Raw genomic sequence first — 18,862 nt, 5'->3', positions numbered from 1 at the left:
ATAGTATTTTATATTTACCTGATCATATTATACTATTTGTATTACTAGGATACAATTCTGATTACATTATACATAATATAATTAATGTGAATGATAAGTAATCATGATCATAATTGTAATTCCGATTACGTGACCCACGGTTACACTTTAGTCAGTTCTTTATTGACCTTGATATTTACAACTCATTTGTACGATTCATTCAACTTATTTTCGAGCTTATATCCAATTAAGGTTCAAGCACGCTGTTCTGGGCACACACCTCAGCTATCTGGGCTGTCTGTCCAGGACAGTGGGTTAGCTGTTAGTGGTTAGTGAGAGAGAAGAGGGTGTAGTGGTCTTACACCTAGAGAGAAGAGGGTGTAGTGGTCTTACGCCCACCCATTGAGTTATTAAAACTCGCTCTGGATGGGAGTCGGTACCGAGCTGCGAACCCTGTACCTACCAGTCTTATGTCCGATGTTTTAACCACGACGCCACCGAGGCCGGTCCACTGGTTCCAAAGTGTCCTTGAATATTGTAATACACTGAACAACACAAGAAACGCGAATACTAATTTAGTTTTATTTAATTTATTTAAAATTATCCAGTTTGAATCTCACTAGTGTTTGTCTGTTATAATTACAATGTCTCGTGAACGTTGTAGTATCATTTTAACTGTCTATGTACCGAATTAATTTTATATAGAAATTAAATTTTTTAAAAACAAATGCTTGCATTTCTGTTGTTGTTCGGTATACACTGTCAAATAAGTGCTGTTTTAAAATGATTTCACATTCTCTAATACAGCTTGAAACAAGCGTAGCATAAGTATGTGTGATTATTTCATGCTGATGTCAAATGCTGCCGCAGAAGTCTTATTGCTTGAGCAGTATTGCCAATAAAATGAAAATAAGATATCAATTATGAAAAAAAGGAGAACCAAGACTCAAATGTCATGACCAAGCCACGGGAGTCTTAGAAGGGTCTAAGCAAGTTTGTCTCCTTTATTTTTTAGAAATGCATGCATATTTTCAAAGTATAGGGATTTAATAAATATTTTAAAATTCATTTCTTATTTACTAATGAAACTAATATAATAAAAAAGAACCTCGCAAAAGTCCTTGGTGAGCTGATTGAAATAACCAGTCTATTTCGTCGGTTACCGGTTCTTATAGATCTCCCTACAAATAGGGAACCATATACTGAACGCCACTGAAAACGCACCACCCAATTTTCAGTTGTTGCGAGGTCGTGTTTGAGGTTGCTATACAACACACAATAACCTGAACTCCTTGGGTCTTTTATAGACGAAATTGCCCGAGTTTTCGGTGAATATGGCATGAAAAGTATTCCATGGGTGACATTAAACGGTATAGGTTGAAAGATTATTATTTTAGGAATAAACGATATAGGTTTTGCGGTGTAAATATCGTTTTTGATTTTATAGTTGTGGTTTTTAGCGATCGGCGGTCAGTGTTTGATCGCTCGGCGTTGATGACCTTTAGTCAATATATATACGACAACACAGGGCATGGCTCGTTCCATCGAGTGATACTAACTCAACACCCATAAACTCCAACCAGGACCCGAACACCCGAGGTCAAATGCTGCCGCAGACGTCTTATTGGTTGAGCATTATTGTCAATAACAATGAACATTAGAGACCAATTATTAAAAAGGGACAACCAGCCATGATTAGCCACGACATGTCTTAGATGATTATGGAATTTTGTCTCCTTTTCGGGTTTTTAAAAAAACCCAGAAATTTAATTAATTTTTTTTGCTAGTTTATTATTTAAGGCCAACTCTGTAATGTTCTGGCTTAACAAACTCATTTAAAAAATGATAGTGGTTTTTATTCATACTGGGAACATAGACTTGTCGGCTGCTTGGCCATGCCGTATCCCCAGGATACACTTCCAGGCTCTATTATATTAGCACTTCCGGTAATAGTAACTAAACGATGATAGTTTCTATATCGCTATTGGTATTAATGCTATATACATTACAGCTACTAATAAAACTAATATATTAATATACTGCAAAATTACTCGGTGAGTTGAGTACAATAACCAGTTCATTTCGTCGGTTACCGGCTCTTATTGTCAAGATTGATCTCCCCGCAAAAAGAGAATCACCAACTGAACTCTACTGAAAACGACCCACCTAATTTTCTGTTGTTGTTGCTATGGCATGTGTGAGGTGGCTATAAAACAAAAAATAACCCTAACCCTTGTATAAAAAATGTTGTGTTAATATTGCTATACCAGAAAATATTGAGTTATACAAAATCAGTTAAATACATTATTTTCTCGTATCTTTTAGTTTTTAAAACTACAAATCTGAATGATGCGTTTTCAATGAAGTTCAGTATACTTTTTCACAGATATTGTACAGTCTGTACTAAACCCGATACTGTATATTACATAGTTCGAATAATAATTATTAGACCATCATCAAAGAGATTTATCCAGGCATTTTGCCGTACTGAACATAGGCCCCGTCCCAAAAGCAAGTGACACTGCAAAAAATTCCCAAAAGTTAATTTCAACAATAATGCATTACTATCAATCAATGACCTAAAAACAAATCCCAATTATGATTAAATCACACTATTTCCCCCCAATCTCATCAGGCATGGTACCCTGCAGAAAACTCCTGGATAAATCCCTACATCACTATAACTGACAATATTCATCTGCGCAGGTTACACAGCTGGATCTGATTCTGTACTTCCGGCGGGAACCTGGGCGGAGAACCGGTCCGCGGGGTGAATGACCCCCGCCGCTCCGTCTGAGTCTTACAGCTCGGCATGGACCGACTAAAGGCACTTCGGAATTTGGTGGAAATAAGGCCATATATGATTGGGTTTCCGGCACTGTTTATATAGGCCAGGATTCTAGACATGGACAGAATGTTGAAGTAGAACTCCATACCCATCGACTCGATGGTTGTCGCAGGCGAGAACACCAGCCACAAGCCGACGATTCTGATTGGCAGCAGCGAAACGAAAAATAAGATCACTATGGAAACCATCATGCGTACAACCTGCTTCCGGGAGTGAATCGCCTTGACGTTGGAGTTGTCCCCGGGCGACATCTCGTGATTCAGTCTGAAGAGCTTCTTGATGATCGACGCGTACATAAAAGTCAGCATACACATGGGCAGTATGAAGAACAAACAAAACATGAGAACGACGTAGAGTCTGGGAAGCGTCGTCTTCATCTTCGTGCGACACACCTTGACGGCGGACCCGTCGAAGTAGTCGGCGTCCTCCATCGACGTCATGAAGATGAACGGCAGCGACATGATGAACGCGGACAGCCAGACGCACGCCACGCAGACAGCTGTGTTGGACATCAGACACTTGCGCTTGTCGCTGAGCGGCCGACATATCGCGTAGTACCGCTCCATACCTATGACTAGAAGAGTGAGCACGGACGAGTGGAGGGACGCGTGTTCGAGGAACGGAACCAGTTTACCTGAGGAAAATAAAAAGACATGATATCTATAAATTAATTATTCCAAAATAGAAGCAAGTGAACATAGCAAAAAAATACCTCTTTCGACATCGCGCTTTATGTCTCCGAGTGACCCTCTATATGTTTCATAGCTGCTGATCCAGCTTTTCAAGCAGTGTAAAATAGTTTCGGCTATTACAAATTTTTTACCATTAATTTATGCATTACTTGTAAAGGGTGTATACTACCAAATCGAATTCCATAGACGACAATAGTAACACACGTGACTAAAACTCCTAATGCAGCGTATCAGTCGACATAAACACCTCGGATACAAATACTACCACCCCTCATCCTTAAAGTGAATCAGAAAACATTGGAGCTCAAGCTGCCCATTTCAGAGATAACGGGTAGCGTCTATGTCTACCCTAGTTCCGCACCAAATTTGAGTACTATTTGTTTTACAGATCCACCATACACGTTTCAAGCACAAGGCTACTTGACACAGTGCTACTAGATGAAATAAAATTGCATACATGTTTTGCTCAGATGAAACTATTATTTTTTTTACAACCAATACACTCATATTTATCACCAATCACAGGACTTGTGGTGTTAACTTCTTTATCAAAAGTTGGGTGCACCTCGAACTTTGACCCAGCCGGAAGTTATTTGGTTTAGTACTACCTAAACAACATCTTGCTAAAAGGTCGCAGAACCTAGTTTCAGTCCATGGCATTTGGATACAGTTACAGCAGAGTGAAACAAGAGTCTGTGACGTTGAAACGGGGAAGGGGGCGGGACGTAGCACAGTGGTAAAGCGTTCGCTTGATGCGCGGTCGGTCCAGGATCGATTCCCGACCTTGGACCCATTGGGCTAGTTCTCGTTTCAGCCAGTGCTCCACAACTGGTGTAACAAAGGCCGTGGTATGTACTATCCTGTCTGTGGGATGGTGCATATAAAATATCCCTAGCTGGTAATCGAAAAGAGTAGCCCATGAAGTGGCGACAGCGGGTTTCCTCTCTCAATATCTGTGTGATCCTTAACCATATGTCTGACGCCGTATAACCGTAAACAAAATGTACTGAGTGCGTCGTTAAATAAAACATTTCCTTGAAACGGGGGAAATAGCCTTATAAAATATATATAGTGGCCGCAATGGACAGGTTAGGTGACAGTTCTATAGAGGTCAAATAAAGAAAGAAATGCATTGTAGGGTTTCAGGGTGGCCGTTATATAGAGGTGCCTGTTAGACCAAGTTCGACATATATATTATAACTCGTCTCCATAATTGTTACTTTTTAGAGGTACATGCCTTTTTAAAAATATAAAAAATGCATTTCGTGGTATTAGAAACAGCAGGATGACCAGAAACACTTCGGATATATGGAAATGGATAATGTAAATGAACAAAATCTAATGAATGTTTAATTTTAATTACAAGAACGTCACTAATAGTGAAAAATATGCCGTAGTGTTTAAAACCCCAATAGAACCACCGATGGGTTTTATTTCATTTCAACTTATTTTCGTGCTTATATCCAATTAAAGTTCAAGCACCCTATCCTGGGCACACACCTCAGCTATCTGGGCTGTCTGTCCAGGACAGTGGGTTAGTTGTTCGTGGTTAGTGAGAGAGAAGAGGGTGTAGTGGTCTTACACCTACTCATTGAGTGGTTAAAACTCGTTCTGAGTTGGAGCCGGTATCGGGCTACGAACCCAGTACCTACCAGCCTTATTTCCGATGACTTAACCACGACACCACCGTGGCCGGTGATGGGCTTTAACAGAGTGCAGAATTACATCATGCATCTTGGTCATCGACAGTTTGGGAAGACTAATCTGATATAATTACATAAGTTTCCCATCTCTGTGTTTATTCTTCCAAAGAACGATTCACTGAGCCCATGCATTTCAGTTTTCAGTGGGAGTTGAATATGATTTGACATTTTGGGGGTTGGAAACTAATTACGATTCCGCAAAAAACCTGAAGCCATTTGAAATTTTTAATCAGTTTTGCGAAGCACACAAGGCACAAATAATTATCAAGATAACTTGAATTAAAAATATACGCTAATATCTTCGTGACAAAAACAAAAGTCACATCCATTTTGATAGTGTATTTTAAAATATTTTCGGCGGGGGCACAACGGAATTCTTCCTACGAGAGGGGTCAATTTCTCCTCTTCTCCTTCCCCAGTGAGTAATGTGCTGGGCGGAGCTTAGCTGAGAGCTACTACTAAATATCTCATTCAGGCAGAGATGAATTTTACTTGTAGAATGCAAAAAATTGCATTTCATGATATCTAGTTTTCAAAATTTTACGAAGAAGCATACCCCCCCCCCCCCCCCCCCCCAATGTCTACTTGCTTCTGCTGTGCCTATCACTGCAAACTCTTGTGGCAGTTCTAACCCTTGTTCCACGAATCGATCTTAGCGCTAAGGTCACCTTAAGAGCATAACTATACATTATGCACTTAAGGTGATCTTAAAATGTTTGTTTTATTTAACGATACCGCTCTAATACATTGAGTTATTGACCATCGGCTAGTGGCTGTCAAACATTTGGTAATTTTGACATATAGTCTTAGAGAGGAAACCCGCTAAATTGTTCCATTAGTAGCAAGGCATGTTTTATGTGCACCGTCCCACAGACAGGATAGCACATACCACGGCCTTTGATGTACCAGACGTGGCGCACCGGCTGGAACGAGAAATAGCCCAATTAACCGACGGAGTTAAGGTGGTCTTAGTAACACGATGGCTTCGTGGAATGGGGTTCAAGATTAAAACTGCAGTCCTATTTGCATTAGTAAAATATATTACAGAACGGAAAGAAAGAAATGTTTTATTTAACGACGCACTCAACACATTCTATTTACGGTTATATGGCGTCAGACATATGGTTAAGAACCACACAGATATTGAAAGAGGAAACCCGCTATCGCCACTTCATGGGCTACTTTTTTTTCGATTAGCAGCAAGGGATCTTTTATATGTACCATCCCACAGACAGGGTAGTACATACCACGGCCTTTGATATACCAGTCGTGATGCACTGGCTGGAACGAGAAATAGCCCAATGGGTCCACCGACGGGGATCGATCCCAGACCGACCGCGCATCGAGCGAGCGCTTTACCACTGGGCTACGTCCCACCCCATATTATAGAACGGAGAAGATAGATCGCATCTAGAATTACGCTGTAGATCTGTCCCGGGTCAAATCCCTGGCTATCCAGAGACAGGACGACCCGGGATAGACATGCTCGAAACCTTAGTGGTATATGAGCATGTTAAAATTAGCCGCTCCGCTGTAGATCTGTCCCGGGTCAAATCCCTGGCTATCCAGAGACAGGACGACCCGGGATAGACATGCTCGAAACCTTAGTGGTATATGAGCATGTTAAAATTAGCCGCTCCGCTGTAGATCTCGCCGAAACGCGTTACGCGACACTTCACCAGTAATGTGACCGACGAAAACTGATTAAGATGCGTGAAACCCTACCATTTGAATGACATACTAATTTAATTAATAGCTGCGGGTATAGGATGTGGGCAAATTGAATGCGGTGTAGTAGTATCAGTTAGCGTACGAACAGTGTGGTCATTACAGTTTCAGACACCGTGGAACCAATCTGGTATACATGGCTATGTCCAGCTGAGCTCATTAACTACCAGCTTCTTTTGATTAAAACACTATCTTTTCCTGTCATGCTACGAATCAGGAATCCAATTTCAATGGAAATAAATACTGTTTTTCTCTGCTTGTGTGGTGTCTGTTTTCACTATAAATTGGCAATTGGCAATCGTTTGAAAGAAAAAACGTTTGTTTTATTTGACGTTTTTTTTTTTTTTTTAAATGATTTATTGTCCCCAGATCACTGGCAATGTCAAGGTTGAGGTGCCTTGAATCATTGTCTTACATTTCATAATATTTACATATAGTTATACATACGTAGTGCATACATACATACATACATACACACATACATAGATACAAACATACATACATACATACATACATACATACACACATACACACATACACACATGCATACATATTTACACTCATATTACATATACCAATACTTAATATATACTTTCAAAACATAGTCATACCCCATTAATGTATATGTACACCCATAATTATCTGAAATGATGTTGATCTGAGAGTCAAAGAAAAAAAAGAGAAATAGGGAAGAAAAGGAAAGAAAGACAGAAAAGACAGAGGGGAGAAAGAAACAATTTGTTTCTATTAGTATAAAGATATATTTTATATGCACCATCCTACAGACGCGATAGCAGATACAACGGCATTTGATATACCAGTCGTGGTGCACTGGCTGGAACGAGATATAGCCTAAATGGACCCACCAACGGGCAGATCCTAGACCAACAGCGCATCAGGTGAGCGCTTTACCACTTGGCCACGTCCTGTCCCCCATTATCATTTGAGGTCTTCATTTGAGATCTGGTATAAACACCAGGAATCATCTGGAAACACAGAGCTAATTTGAAATCACATGGAAACACATGAAATCAACTGAAACCACTGGAGATAATCTGAAAATACCTCGCATCACCTGGACACTCCTGGGGAAACCTGTATGTTACGCACCATCATTAATTACTCCATGCAGTTCAATACAGTTTCTAACTCAGAATATATTCTGTGAAAAATACAACATGTGACTACCAATTTTAGGGAGTGCTCTCAGCTGACAAGCAGTGTAAAAAAAAAAATCAACATAGGTCGACCAAGAAATGTTTCAGTTAACAGCCCTCGTGCCTGAGGACCGTGTTGCTGTTATAAAAGTGGCATTATACCACTTGCACAGTTGTTATCAGTCAGTACTACATATAACAAGAAACTTCAAACCAATGGATTATTTAAATACTACAGAGGTCAACCTATGTGTAATTATCAAAGAAAGATTTCAAAAACATTTTGTAGTATTTGTTTTATAAGGAACTATTTCCTAAACCGGATTATATTAAGCTTCTACAACAAGTAACGATATGTCATATAGTGGTGTGTTGCCTAAAACCATCCAATATCACCTGGGTATCACTTGGATATCACTATCACTTGAAAACACCTAGAAATACCAGAACACACACACACACACACACACACACACACACACACACACACACACACACACACACCTTGTGTTATGGTACTAGAAAACACCAGATACCACACGGAAAAAATTGACACTGTAAAGAATATAAGGGGGGATGCATTTCAAATCCCCTCAAAACTCACCGCATCACCAACACGGCAACAGCAATACCGTAATAGCAACAACAACTACCCCCACCCCACATTACATTTTACGTTTAGCTTTAAATACATAAACAAAACTTCCATGTTCTGCTGTCAAATATTTACAAAGTATCTTTTGGCAGGGTTGAAAATTAGCAGTTGCCCGGTCGCCCTTGGCGACCTTTATTGGCTAAAGGCGACTAAGAAGTTTACAAAGGTAGTCCGTTTGGCGACCATCGATTTTAGAGTCTGGCGAGTATGGTACCCTAAAATGAGCGCATACGAGTATATAAAAATAATTAAATTTCCATTACTACTGGGCTTATTCCAAATGTCAGTTAATTGAATGTCGTTGTCGGTATTGTTTTATGTTTAAGTGATTTGCATGAAATAAGAACAGATCAGACCTAAATTGACACCAAGACTTACATGATGACATAACCCTCTAAATATTACTGTAATACACAATAAGTAGGCTACGGTGTTTATGCTTTGTAATATGATAACTAAGTACATAATATATTTTGGTAGAAAAGAAAATTGATTTATATTTCTTTCAATATTTATTTTATTAGTAGCCTACTATTGTAGCATTTACAATATCCAAATTGAAGCAATATAGGAGGACAGCCACTCTCGAGAAAATTCTTTACTGGAGATTTTACCCCCTCTTGCATCGTCTGTTTATTTCATCCCTCTGGCATCGCCAGAAAGAGGACTGCCACCTGACTATTTGTATACTAAAGCACACATAGTTCTACCTTTAGTAACTTTGTACTGCATTATCATTCTTTTTTTTGTACTTCAGAAACAACGCAAGTCAAGCTGCATACAAGTTTTAATTTTGGCTGCGCAGTTAAATTTCAATGTGATAACAAGAGGGCTAGTTGAATTTGAGAAGGGCCAGTAAGATATTTCTTCAACTGGCCCTGCTGTCGACCTCGGTTTTCATGTTAATTTTCAACCCTGCTTTTGATATTACTATTCTCTACATGTGAATGTGCCTATTACGGTTTACAAACTATCCTCATACGACCTCGACAACAGCTAATGCACTGTACATTAACATCCGTCACCAAGCTATCGTTTCAAAATACATATTATTTTTTTAACAATAATGGTCGAGATAACAGCGGAAGTTGTTAACACATCCATACACTTAGGAGGTTTTTTCTGGTTCTTTTTGTGGGGTTTATTATTATTATTATTATTTTTTTTTTTTTTACAAAAACAGCCTTGAACAATATGTTATTAAATGTCTCGAGTTAATAAACTAAATAAAATAAATATGATTAAATTCGTTGTGCTTATACGATAACATGCCCTATAATATGCTTATAGAAAGAAAACATGACTGCAACCCCAAACCCCTCCTCCATAGCATCAGGAATTTAACCATATTACTGACATTCAGTTTCACATTACATATTTGTACTTTAAACAGTTTCCGTCTTATATTCCCATGCGCGTGCTGTAACCTCACCGTAGTGCAGGGGTGTAACATTCTCTTTTACCGGCCTCGGTGGCGTCGTGGTTAGGCCATCGGTCTACAGGCTGGTAGGTACTGGGTTCGGATCCCAGTCGAGGCATGGGATTTTTAATCCAGATACCGACTCCAAACCCTGAGTGAGTGCTCCGCAAGGCTCAATGGGTAGGTGTAAACCACTTGCACCGACCATTGATCCATAACTGGTTCAACAAAGGCCATGGTTTGTGCTATCCTGCCTGTGGGAAGCGCAAATAAAAGATCCCTTGCTGCTAATCAGAAAGAGTAGCCCATGTAGTGGCGACAGCGGGTTTCCTCTCAAACTCTGTGTGGTCCTTAACCATATGTTTGACGCCATATAACCGTAAATAAAATGTGTTGAGTGCGTCGTTAAATAAAACATTTCTTTCTTTCATTCTCTTTGAGAATGGCCAATACAGCACAAATTCCCTTGTTTTCTTCGAGATACAATTAAAATTTAGAGTCAAAGTCAGTATCTATCTGTGATATTTGTAATTTTTCACAGTTCTTTACACTGTTTTTATTTAAATCTTGAATTCTTATATTGATGTTGATCATCACTTTATTTGTTTGCATTACCATAGTTTGACACCCAATAGCCAATGTATTTTTCATTCATTCCGTCTTATATTATTGACATTCAGTGTTACATTACATCTTTGTACTTTAAACAGATTCAATCTCACATTATTGACATTCAGTGTCACTTTACATCTTTTTGTAGTTTACACAGATTCAGTCTCATATTATTGGCATTTAGTGTCACAATACATATTTGTACTTTAAACAGATTCAATCTTACATTACTGACATTCAGTGTCACAGTATATCTTTGTATTTTAAATAGACATCACGACGTTAATAGTGACTGTAAACAATGAGCCTTAATAAGACTGTTGAGTACTGGGGGAGAGAGAGAGAGAGAGAGAGAGAGAGAGAGAGAGAGAGAGAGAGAGAGAGAGAGAGAGAGAGAGAGAGAGAGAGAGAGGAGGGGGCGAGAGATATTAAGAGAGGGGTGGGGGAGAGGGAAGGATGGAGGGAGAGACAGAAATACAGATACTGAGAGCACCGTTATGATGCGACAAGTATAGTTGTATTTTGTAATAATTAAAGATTACACTGAAATGAAAAGACAAATAATTTGTTCACAAACGCTCAGAAACAAGTATTCCAAAGTCGAAATGAATAAACATTACATGAGTTATGTTTAGCAATAAACCTTTTTTCCTTTTTTTATGGACCGAAAAAGTGACATATTTATTTCAGTTCAACTAAAGTCAAAAACACCTTAAAATATATCGGTAACAAGGTAAAACTTGTACCAATGGTCATTCTGTTGATAGCAGAAATGAAACCAAACATTTTGGGCAGTTGTGGAATTGTAACAGTGGAGAGAGAGAAATGAGAGTTGACTCTAATAGCCTGGATGGCGATACCAGTGCCCCCGCCTTTATCTCGGTCTCTAGGTCTCTCTCGGTATCTCTCTCGGTATATATATATATATATATATATATATATATATATATATATATATATATATATATCGTTGGTGTTTGGATAGTTCATAAAAAAAATTACATTACACATCTTCTTTTTTAAATGTTCAGAGTATTAAATGTTTTTATTTATAACGGCAGTAATTACATTACTATAAGTTTATTATCATCTACTAACTACGAGATAGGGAATGTATCCAAACTAACAGAATTATGCGCAGCTTGCTGTGGTAGGTTTTTGCCCAGTGTTCACAACTAAAAGTAGTGTAGCAATGTTTTTACATACTTTTACATTTTTACATTTTTATACTAATTCTTGATATGTTTTCTTTTTTCGGATTTCATTCTTGTTTTACACCAGCATGAATACGCCTAAACGAATAACCGGTAAATTATAAGGTGGCAGCATTCGATGAACGACAGCAATGATTAAATAATGGACGAAATTGGAAAACATTCGCGGACACGTAATTTCAAAAGACAACGAACTGTGAAACACGCGGGACTGCAGGGAAGAGTGGATTGAACTACAATTCACAATTGATTTTTTTTGTGGTTTCCATGTTGATCACATTTCATCACTTCTACATCTTTAAAAAAAAAAAAAAAAATCCAAAGTGTAAAATAGTTACTATTTCAGAGAACACGTTTTTTGATTGCTATTATAGATAACAGACGATAAATGGTTCTTCCCTGGGTTTGATGACGTCAGCGAGGTAGAAAAAAAATTCAATGTTTTAAATAAATCCAGCAGCCACGCCCAGTCGTACTTTTCATGGCGGGTACACATTTGAACGTTTACTCGTGAGTTTTTAGTTTTTCAATACTGGAAATGCTATACAAATAGGTCATTAAACTGTCCACTTATTTCTAATACGATGTTTCCTGGAAAATGCCCAGTGGTAAAACGTTCGCCTGATGCGCGGTCGGTCTAGGATTGATCCCCGTCGGTGGACCTATTGGCCTATTTCTTGCACCAGCCAAAAATATTATTCGTAATAAATCTTAAGGCAGAGATAAATTTTACTTATAGAATACAGGAAATTGCATTTCAGGACATCTAGTTTTCAAAATGTTACGGGGGAGCATACTCCGGAACCCCCTAAAAACTGTGCCTTGAGCCCGGTCTGAGTCAGCCCCCACAATGTCTTCTTGCTTCCGCCATGCCTGGCTAGTGCACCACGACTGGTATATCAAGGGTCGTGGTATGTATTATCCTGTCTGTGGGATGATGCATATAAAAATCCCTTTCTACTAATAGGAAAATGAGCGGGTTTCCTCTCTGGCACTATATGTCGAAAAGACCAAATATTTGACAGCCAATAGCCCATGATTAATAAATTAATCAATGTGCTCTAGTGATGCCGTTAAACAAAATCAAACTTGACAAACCTCCACAACGTTTTACAAACGGCTGTGGTGTCCGTCTACAAGTGAATGGTATGGACCGCACTTACTAAGCCTGTTTCTACCACGCTAAGGTTATTTTCCCCGTCGACAGAAGTGTGAGGTAAATATTTATAACCGCACACGTTTAAACCCCCTCCTCTCACCGAGCCAAACTTCATCATCGCGTCATGCAACGTCACTTAGGGAAGTGGTGCAAGCCAATTACCGCAGTTACGACTACGCACTCGGCACTATTGGCTGTCCATCAAAACATCGAATGCGAATAACCACGTATACCATCCGTAAGTTTAAGCGGCAACTTTAACGTACGTCTTCACGTGTGTGACTAGTGCGAGTGCAAATAATTTTTACATGCTCATATACCACTAGAGTTTCGAGCATGTCCGTCCCGGGGCCTGTCTCTGAATAGCCAGGGGCTTGTCCCGGGACAGAAAAAAAAATTAAGCGGACAATTTTGAAATTTACATCCAAAAATTAAATAGTAGGCCTTTAAAATTTTGATGCGCATCTCTAATATAATTAATAAAGAAAATTCTACTCATTAAATTTGGTCGCTAGATTAGATCGGGGTGTGTGACTACATACATTTATAATATCTGAAACTGCTTACACCATTACCACTAAAACCATTACACCCTCTTCTCTCTCACAAACCACTAACAAACTAACCCCTAACCCACTGTCCTGGCCAAAAAGCCCAGGTAGCTGAGGTGTGTGTTCAGGACACGGTGCTTGAATCTTAACTGGATATAAGCACAAAAATATGATGAAATGAAATGAAATTTAATTTAACGTGTAATATTATATTCTGAGAAAAATGCAGTCGATGGTAAGTTAATGCAACATAAAGGTATTTTGAAGTAGCAGTTTTCGTAAAAAAACCCACAAAACAAAAACAAACAAACAAACTTACACATTGCCTCTCCAATTAGCCAGCGATCTTGTCCAAAAAACTCCAACATGGCGGACGGTTGGCAAATCGCCAGCACGAGCAGATCGGCCACGCTGAGGCTCATGAGGAAGTAGTACATCCGTGAGCGCATGGCCTTCATCCGGGTTATCACCTGGATGACCATGACGTTTCCCGCCACGCCGACCAGAAATATGGCGCCGTTCAGCACGGACACGTAGAAGAGCAGGTAGAACGGCATCTCGACGACGTCAGCCGACTGGTTGGCGCCGTTGCTGTGCACGACGTTGCTGGTGGAGTTACAGCACAGTGGGTAGGAGTGCAGGTGGTCGCCAATAACACCGGAGTCCATCGCGTGGTCGGCCAGAGTGATGGCCTCCAGCTCTGAAATTCTCTTCATTTTTCTGTTTAGGTATCTTTCACTGAACTCAGGACTGTGTATTTAGTCCAGATGATGTGATTGTCTTGTAGCCGTCTTTGTATCACAATCTGCAATGGTGATAGTTTCCAATTCCTGAAATATGCTTCATGTTAAGTTATCTTTCGGTAAATTCAATATAGTGTATTGCGACTGGATAACTCGACTGCTCTACAGTCTGTTTTGTATCACAGTGAGAAATTAGTACGCGTCAGTAAACTTCCCAAGAACAAGACTTCAAAAGCGATAATTTAAAATTCCTGATTTGGCTTTTGAATAAATCCAATGGAGTATATATAGATTTGATAACTAAATAATAGCCCTACAGCCTTCCTTGTATCAAAGTAATGACTACAACGTCTTTGTCTTCAGTCCATCCACAAAGTTTTTTTTAAATAACATTACTTTTCGTCTGTGTATTGTGGACGTCTTGAAGAGTATGAAGGAAGCAACACAATCACAGGTATAAAAGTGTGTTGTATAAATGCATAAATATATGGTTTTAACCGGTTAATATAACTATCAGGGGATTCACACCAGAATCAAATTAAACAATTCCTTGTCTTAATCTACGACGAAACACACCACAAGATCACAGATGTTTTCAAAGTTCTGGCCATGGTTTCTCTTTTGATTGTACTATATTTCGTACACTGTCCTTTGAATGTCTTCTGTATCATTAAGGTGATTGTCAACAACGAAACACATCACAAGAACACAGATGTTTTCAAAGTTCTGGACAGGTTTTCTCTTTTGGTTGTACTATTTCGTACACTGTCATTTGAATGTCTTCTTTATTCCCGTGGTGATTGTCAACAACGAAACACATCAGAAGAACACAGACGTCTCCAAACTTCCGGCCATAGTTTTCTCTTTTGGTTATACTATTTCATACACTGTCATTTGAATGTTTTCTTTATCCCCGTGGTGATTGTCTTCGAATACTTTACACCAGTATGACATACATGACTCGCCAGTGACAACTTGCTGGAGCGATCGATCGATCCCCAATTATGTTCTCCTCTCGTCCGAGATCTATCAGAATTACATGTATGCAGATTGGTCTGATGGCTGGTGACAAGACAGGAATGCTCACTCGAGGTGCCCTCCTGCTAATGAAACCCGAACCGCCAATCATCAGCATGTCAAGTCTCTGTTGAGGTCAAAGGTTGTGACTTGTCTTACATTGTTCTGTTGCTGCCTTGGTGACGTTAACAACTGAAAGAAAAGTGAAACAGTATTAGATTAAATGTTTATCTATTTAACCTTTATTTAAGTTGGGTGTGTCGGGTACAAGAGGCGGTAACTATGCTACAGAGAGATAACATAGACTGAGGGGGTGGGGGTGGGAGGAAAGGCGAGAGAGATAAAGGGATAGACATACATGAGAGAAGAGAAGAAGAGGGGTGCACAGAGTGATGAAGAGGAATTGAAGAGAAACAGTGGGAGAAAGACAGACAGAAGGGGGAAGTGAGGCAAACGTATGGAGTGATGGGTATATAGAGGAAGAGGAGGAATGAAGAGAAAAGAGAGAGACAGAGACAAAAAAGGGAGAGAGGAAAGGAGCAACGAAGAGAGAGAGAGAGAGAGAGAGAGAGAGAGAGAGAGAGAGAGAGAGAGAGAGAGAGAGAGAGAGAGAGAGAGAGAGAGAGAGAGAGAGACATAGAGAGACAGAGACAGAGAGACCGAGAAGCTTCAGACAGAAGAAAAAAGTATCAGCAATTTTTGGAGGAAACCAAAATTAACTCTAACAAGAAAGAAATGTTTTAATTAACGACGCACTCAACACTCTTTATTTACGGTTATATGACGTCAAACATATGGTTAAGGACCACATAGATAGAGAGAGGAAACCCGCTGTCGCCACTTCATGGGCTACTCTTTTCGATTAGCAGCAAGGGTTCTTTTATATGCACCATATCACAGACAGGGTAGTACATAACACTGCATTTGATATACCAGTCGTGGTGCACTGGCTGGAACGAGAAATAGCTCAATGAGTCCACCGACAGGGATTGATCCCAGACCGACCGCGCATCAAGCGAACGCTTTATCACTGGACTACGTCCCACCCCTTTACTCCAATGAGACTGAAGTTAAACAGTCAGCTGGATATTAAACACTTTGACAAGATCAAGCCATTAATAGAGGTTATTTCATAAAAACTGTCAGGGGAAGCTAATAATCGTATCTTTATTTGAAGTTAAACACCTCAACACATTATCCTATTACACGCAGTTGCAAGCACAGACACGCCAGGGACGGGGTGGGGGGGGGGGGGGGGTGATGGAGTGGGGATCAAGGCTATTAATACCGGAGCAGTCTGCTGACCTCGTGGGATGACAGTAGACGATTGGTTTTAACTTGCGAATGTCAAGATGGATCTTCTGTTATATTTAAGCTGCTTCTATAGGGTGAGCAGAAATCATAATATAAATACAGGAACAGAAAGTGAAAGTAACTATTAAAGATAAAATTAACGATTTGTATAATCGAAAGTTGATTGGTTGGTGCAAACCGATTACAACCGATGATCGATCATGAAATTCCAATCGATTCCGAATATTAGCACACACCTATGATGGATATATAGCTGACGTATAGCACTGTGATTTTCATATGGTCTGATATGCACATGATCATTTATGATACTTTAGCCTACGCCATACGCTAATATACCATAAATGATCATGGTTTAAAACGTCACTAGGGCGTCTGTTCACTCTTGTGCCGTACAATTAGCTGTAGTTTTAACCACGGTTCTTGGAAACCCATCCACAATGTATTATCATCCTGTTGCCTAGTGATGTACAGTGGCCTTTGTCAGAAATTAAATAATTCTATAATATATATATATATATATATATATATATATATATATATATATATATATATATATATATATATATATATATATAATATATATACAGTAGAATCTCATTGGCTCGAACGCCCAACGGTCGAACCTACCGGTATTCTCGAACCAAGAACAATGTCCCGATTTTTTTCTCTATTAAACCCTTTTATTTTGGTGCTGATTGGTCGAATACCCCTAGGGTCGAACAGAAGGTTTCGCTCGAACCAGTTTGTTAGTCCGAACTGTAAAATTAAACATATATAGCTCGAACGACTAAGTCTATCCGAAGAAATACAAAAAATAATTTATATTTATTTACGAATTTTTCATTGACCCTTTCACGTCAGTCACAAAGTAAGTTAATATAAATTCGGAAGTGAACGAATTAATCCTAGATCATATGCCGGCTTCTCATGTTGTTTATTTAGCACCTATCGGTAATTATCTTTCTAGTACAGATAATAGTACTACGATAATCGTGAGCTGAAAGAACCTTGCATGAAACATCAATTGGTGAGCCTAGTTCGGCCTCGCCGGTTTACTTTAATCATTTTAATCGCTACTCTACGCATGAGCGTCGGCATATTTTGTTTTTAACTTGAAATACAGGAGAGATCAATGTAATGTAGTGATTGAAACAATAAAAGGTAAAGGGCCTCCGCCTGTGCTTCATGCACTTTCATTCTTTTCTCAACGTTGTCAATATGTCGCAAAAGATTCTACAACAGCATAATAAAGAACGATTTTTTAAATAAATAAATATTTATAAATACAGACTACCAGTGTGTTTGTTATTTGTTTATTCAACGGTGATAAATAATAGTTACAAATATGTATCTCATCCGACATTTGAAGGCGACTTCGTTACTCATGAGTCAATCGGACCATCTCGCCCAAGCCAGTTTTACGGAAATATGCGAGGTTTTCCGATTGGTTTTTGTGTTACAGAAGCACCCGACAACGGCCGAATGCATGGTTCGAACTACCCGATGGGTCGAACAGACTTTGATGCACCGACAGTGTTCTAGCCAATGAGATTTCTATTATATATATATATATATATATATATATATATATATATATATATATATATATATATATATATATATATATATATATATATAATTATTTAATTTCTGACAATATATAATATATATAATCAATAATTATCTGACATTAGAGAAACATTAATGAATGTATGTATGAATGTATGTATGTATGTTGTATGTATGTATGCATGTATTGAGGTATGTATGTATTGAGGTATTGAGGTATGTATGTATGTATTGAGGTATTGAGGTATGTATGTATGTATGTATTGAGGTATGTATGTATTGAGGTATGTATGTATGTATGTATTGAGGTATGTATGTATGTATGTATTGAGGTATGTATGTATGTATGTATGTATGTATGTATTGAGGTATGAATATCTATATATTGTATGTATGTTGAGGTTAACTTTTACATACATAGATATTAACGTACTGGCGCATACATGTATATATGTATGTATGTATGCTTAAAGGCATCCAACCACAAAAATACATGAA

The 18,862-nt window shown here is 38.8% G+C and overlaps 1 protein-coding gene across 1 annotated transcript in view; it reads right to left on the bottom strand.

Annotated features, from left to right (window-relative positions):
- Nucleotides 1-373: 373 nt before the first annotated feature.
- LOC121382638 (gastrin/cholecystokinin type B receptor-like) overlaps nt 374-18,862 on the bottom strand; it is a 42,022-nt gene continuing 23,533 nt past the window's right edge. Inside the window, exons 2-3 of the mRNA XM_041512171.1 lie at nt 14,038-15,670; nt 374-3,461 (exon numbers count right to left, since the gene is read on the bottom strand). Of these exons, the coding sequence (XP_041368105.1) occupies nt 2,674-3,461; nt 14,038-14,434 (1,185 nt within the window). The 5' untranslated portion in view covers nt 14,435-15,670 and the 3' untranslated portion in view covers nt 374-2,673. The remainder of the gene's footprint in view (nt 3,462-14,037; nt 15,671-18,862) is intronic.

Source organism: Gigantopelta aegis, chromosome 10, assembly GCF_016097555.1.
Source record: "Gigantopelta aegis isolate Gae_Host chromosome 10, Gae_host_genome, whole genome shotgun sequence".
NCBI classification, from domain to species: Eukaryota; Metazoa; Mollusca; class Gastropoda; order Neomphalida; family Peltospiridae; genus Gigantopelta; species Gigantopelta aegis.
This window is presented reverse-complemented; position numbering and strand designations above follow the sequence as displayed.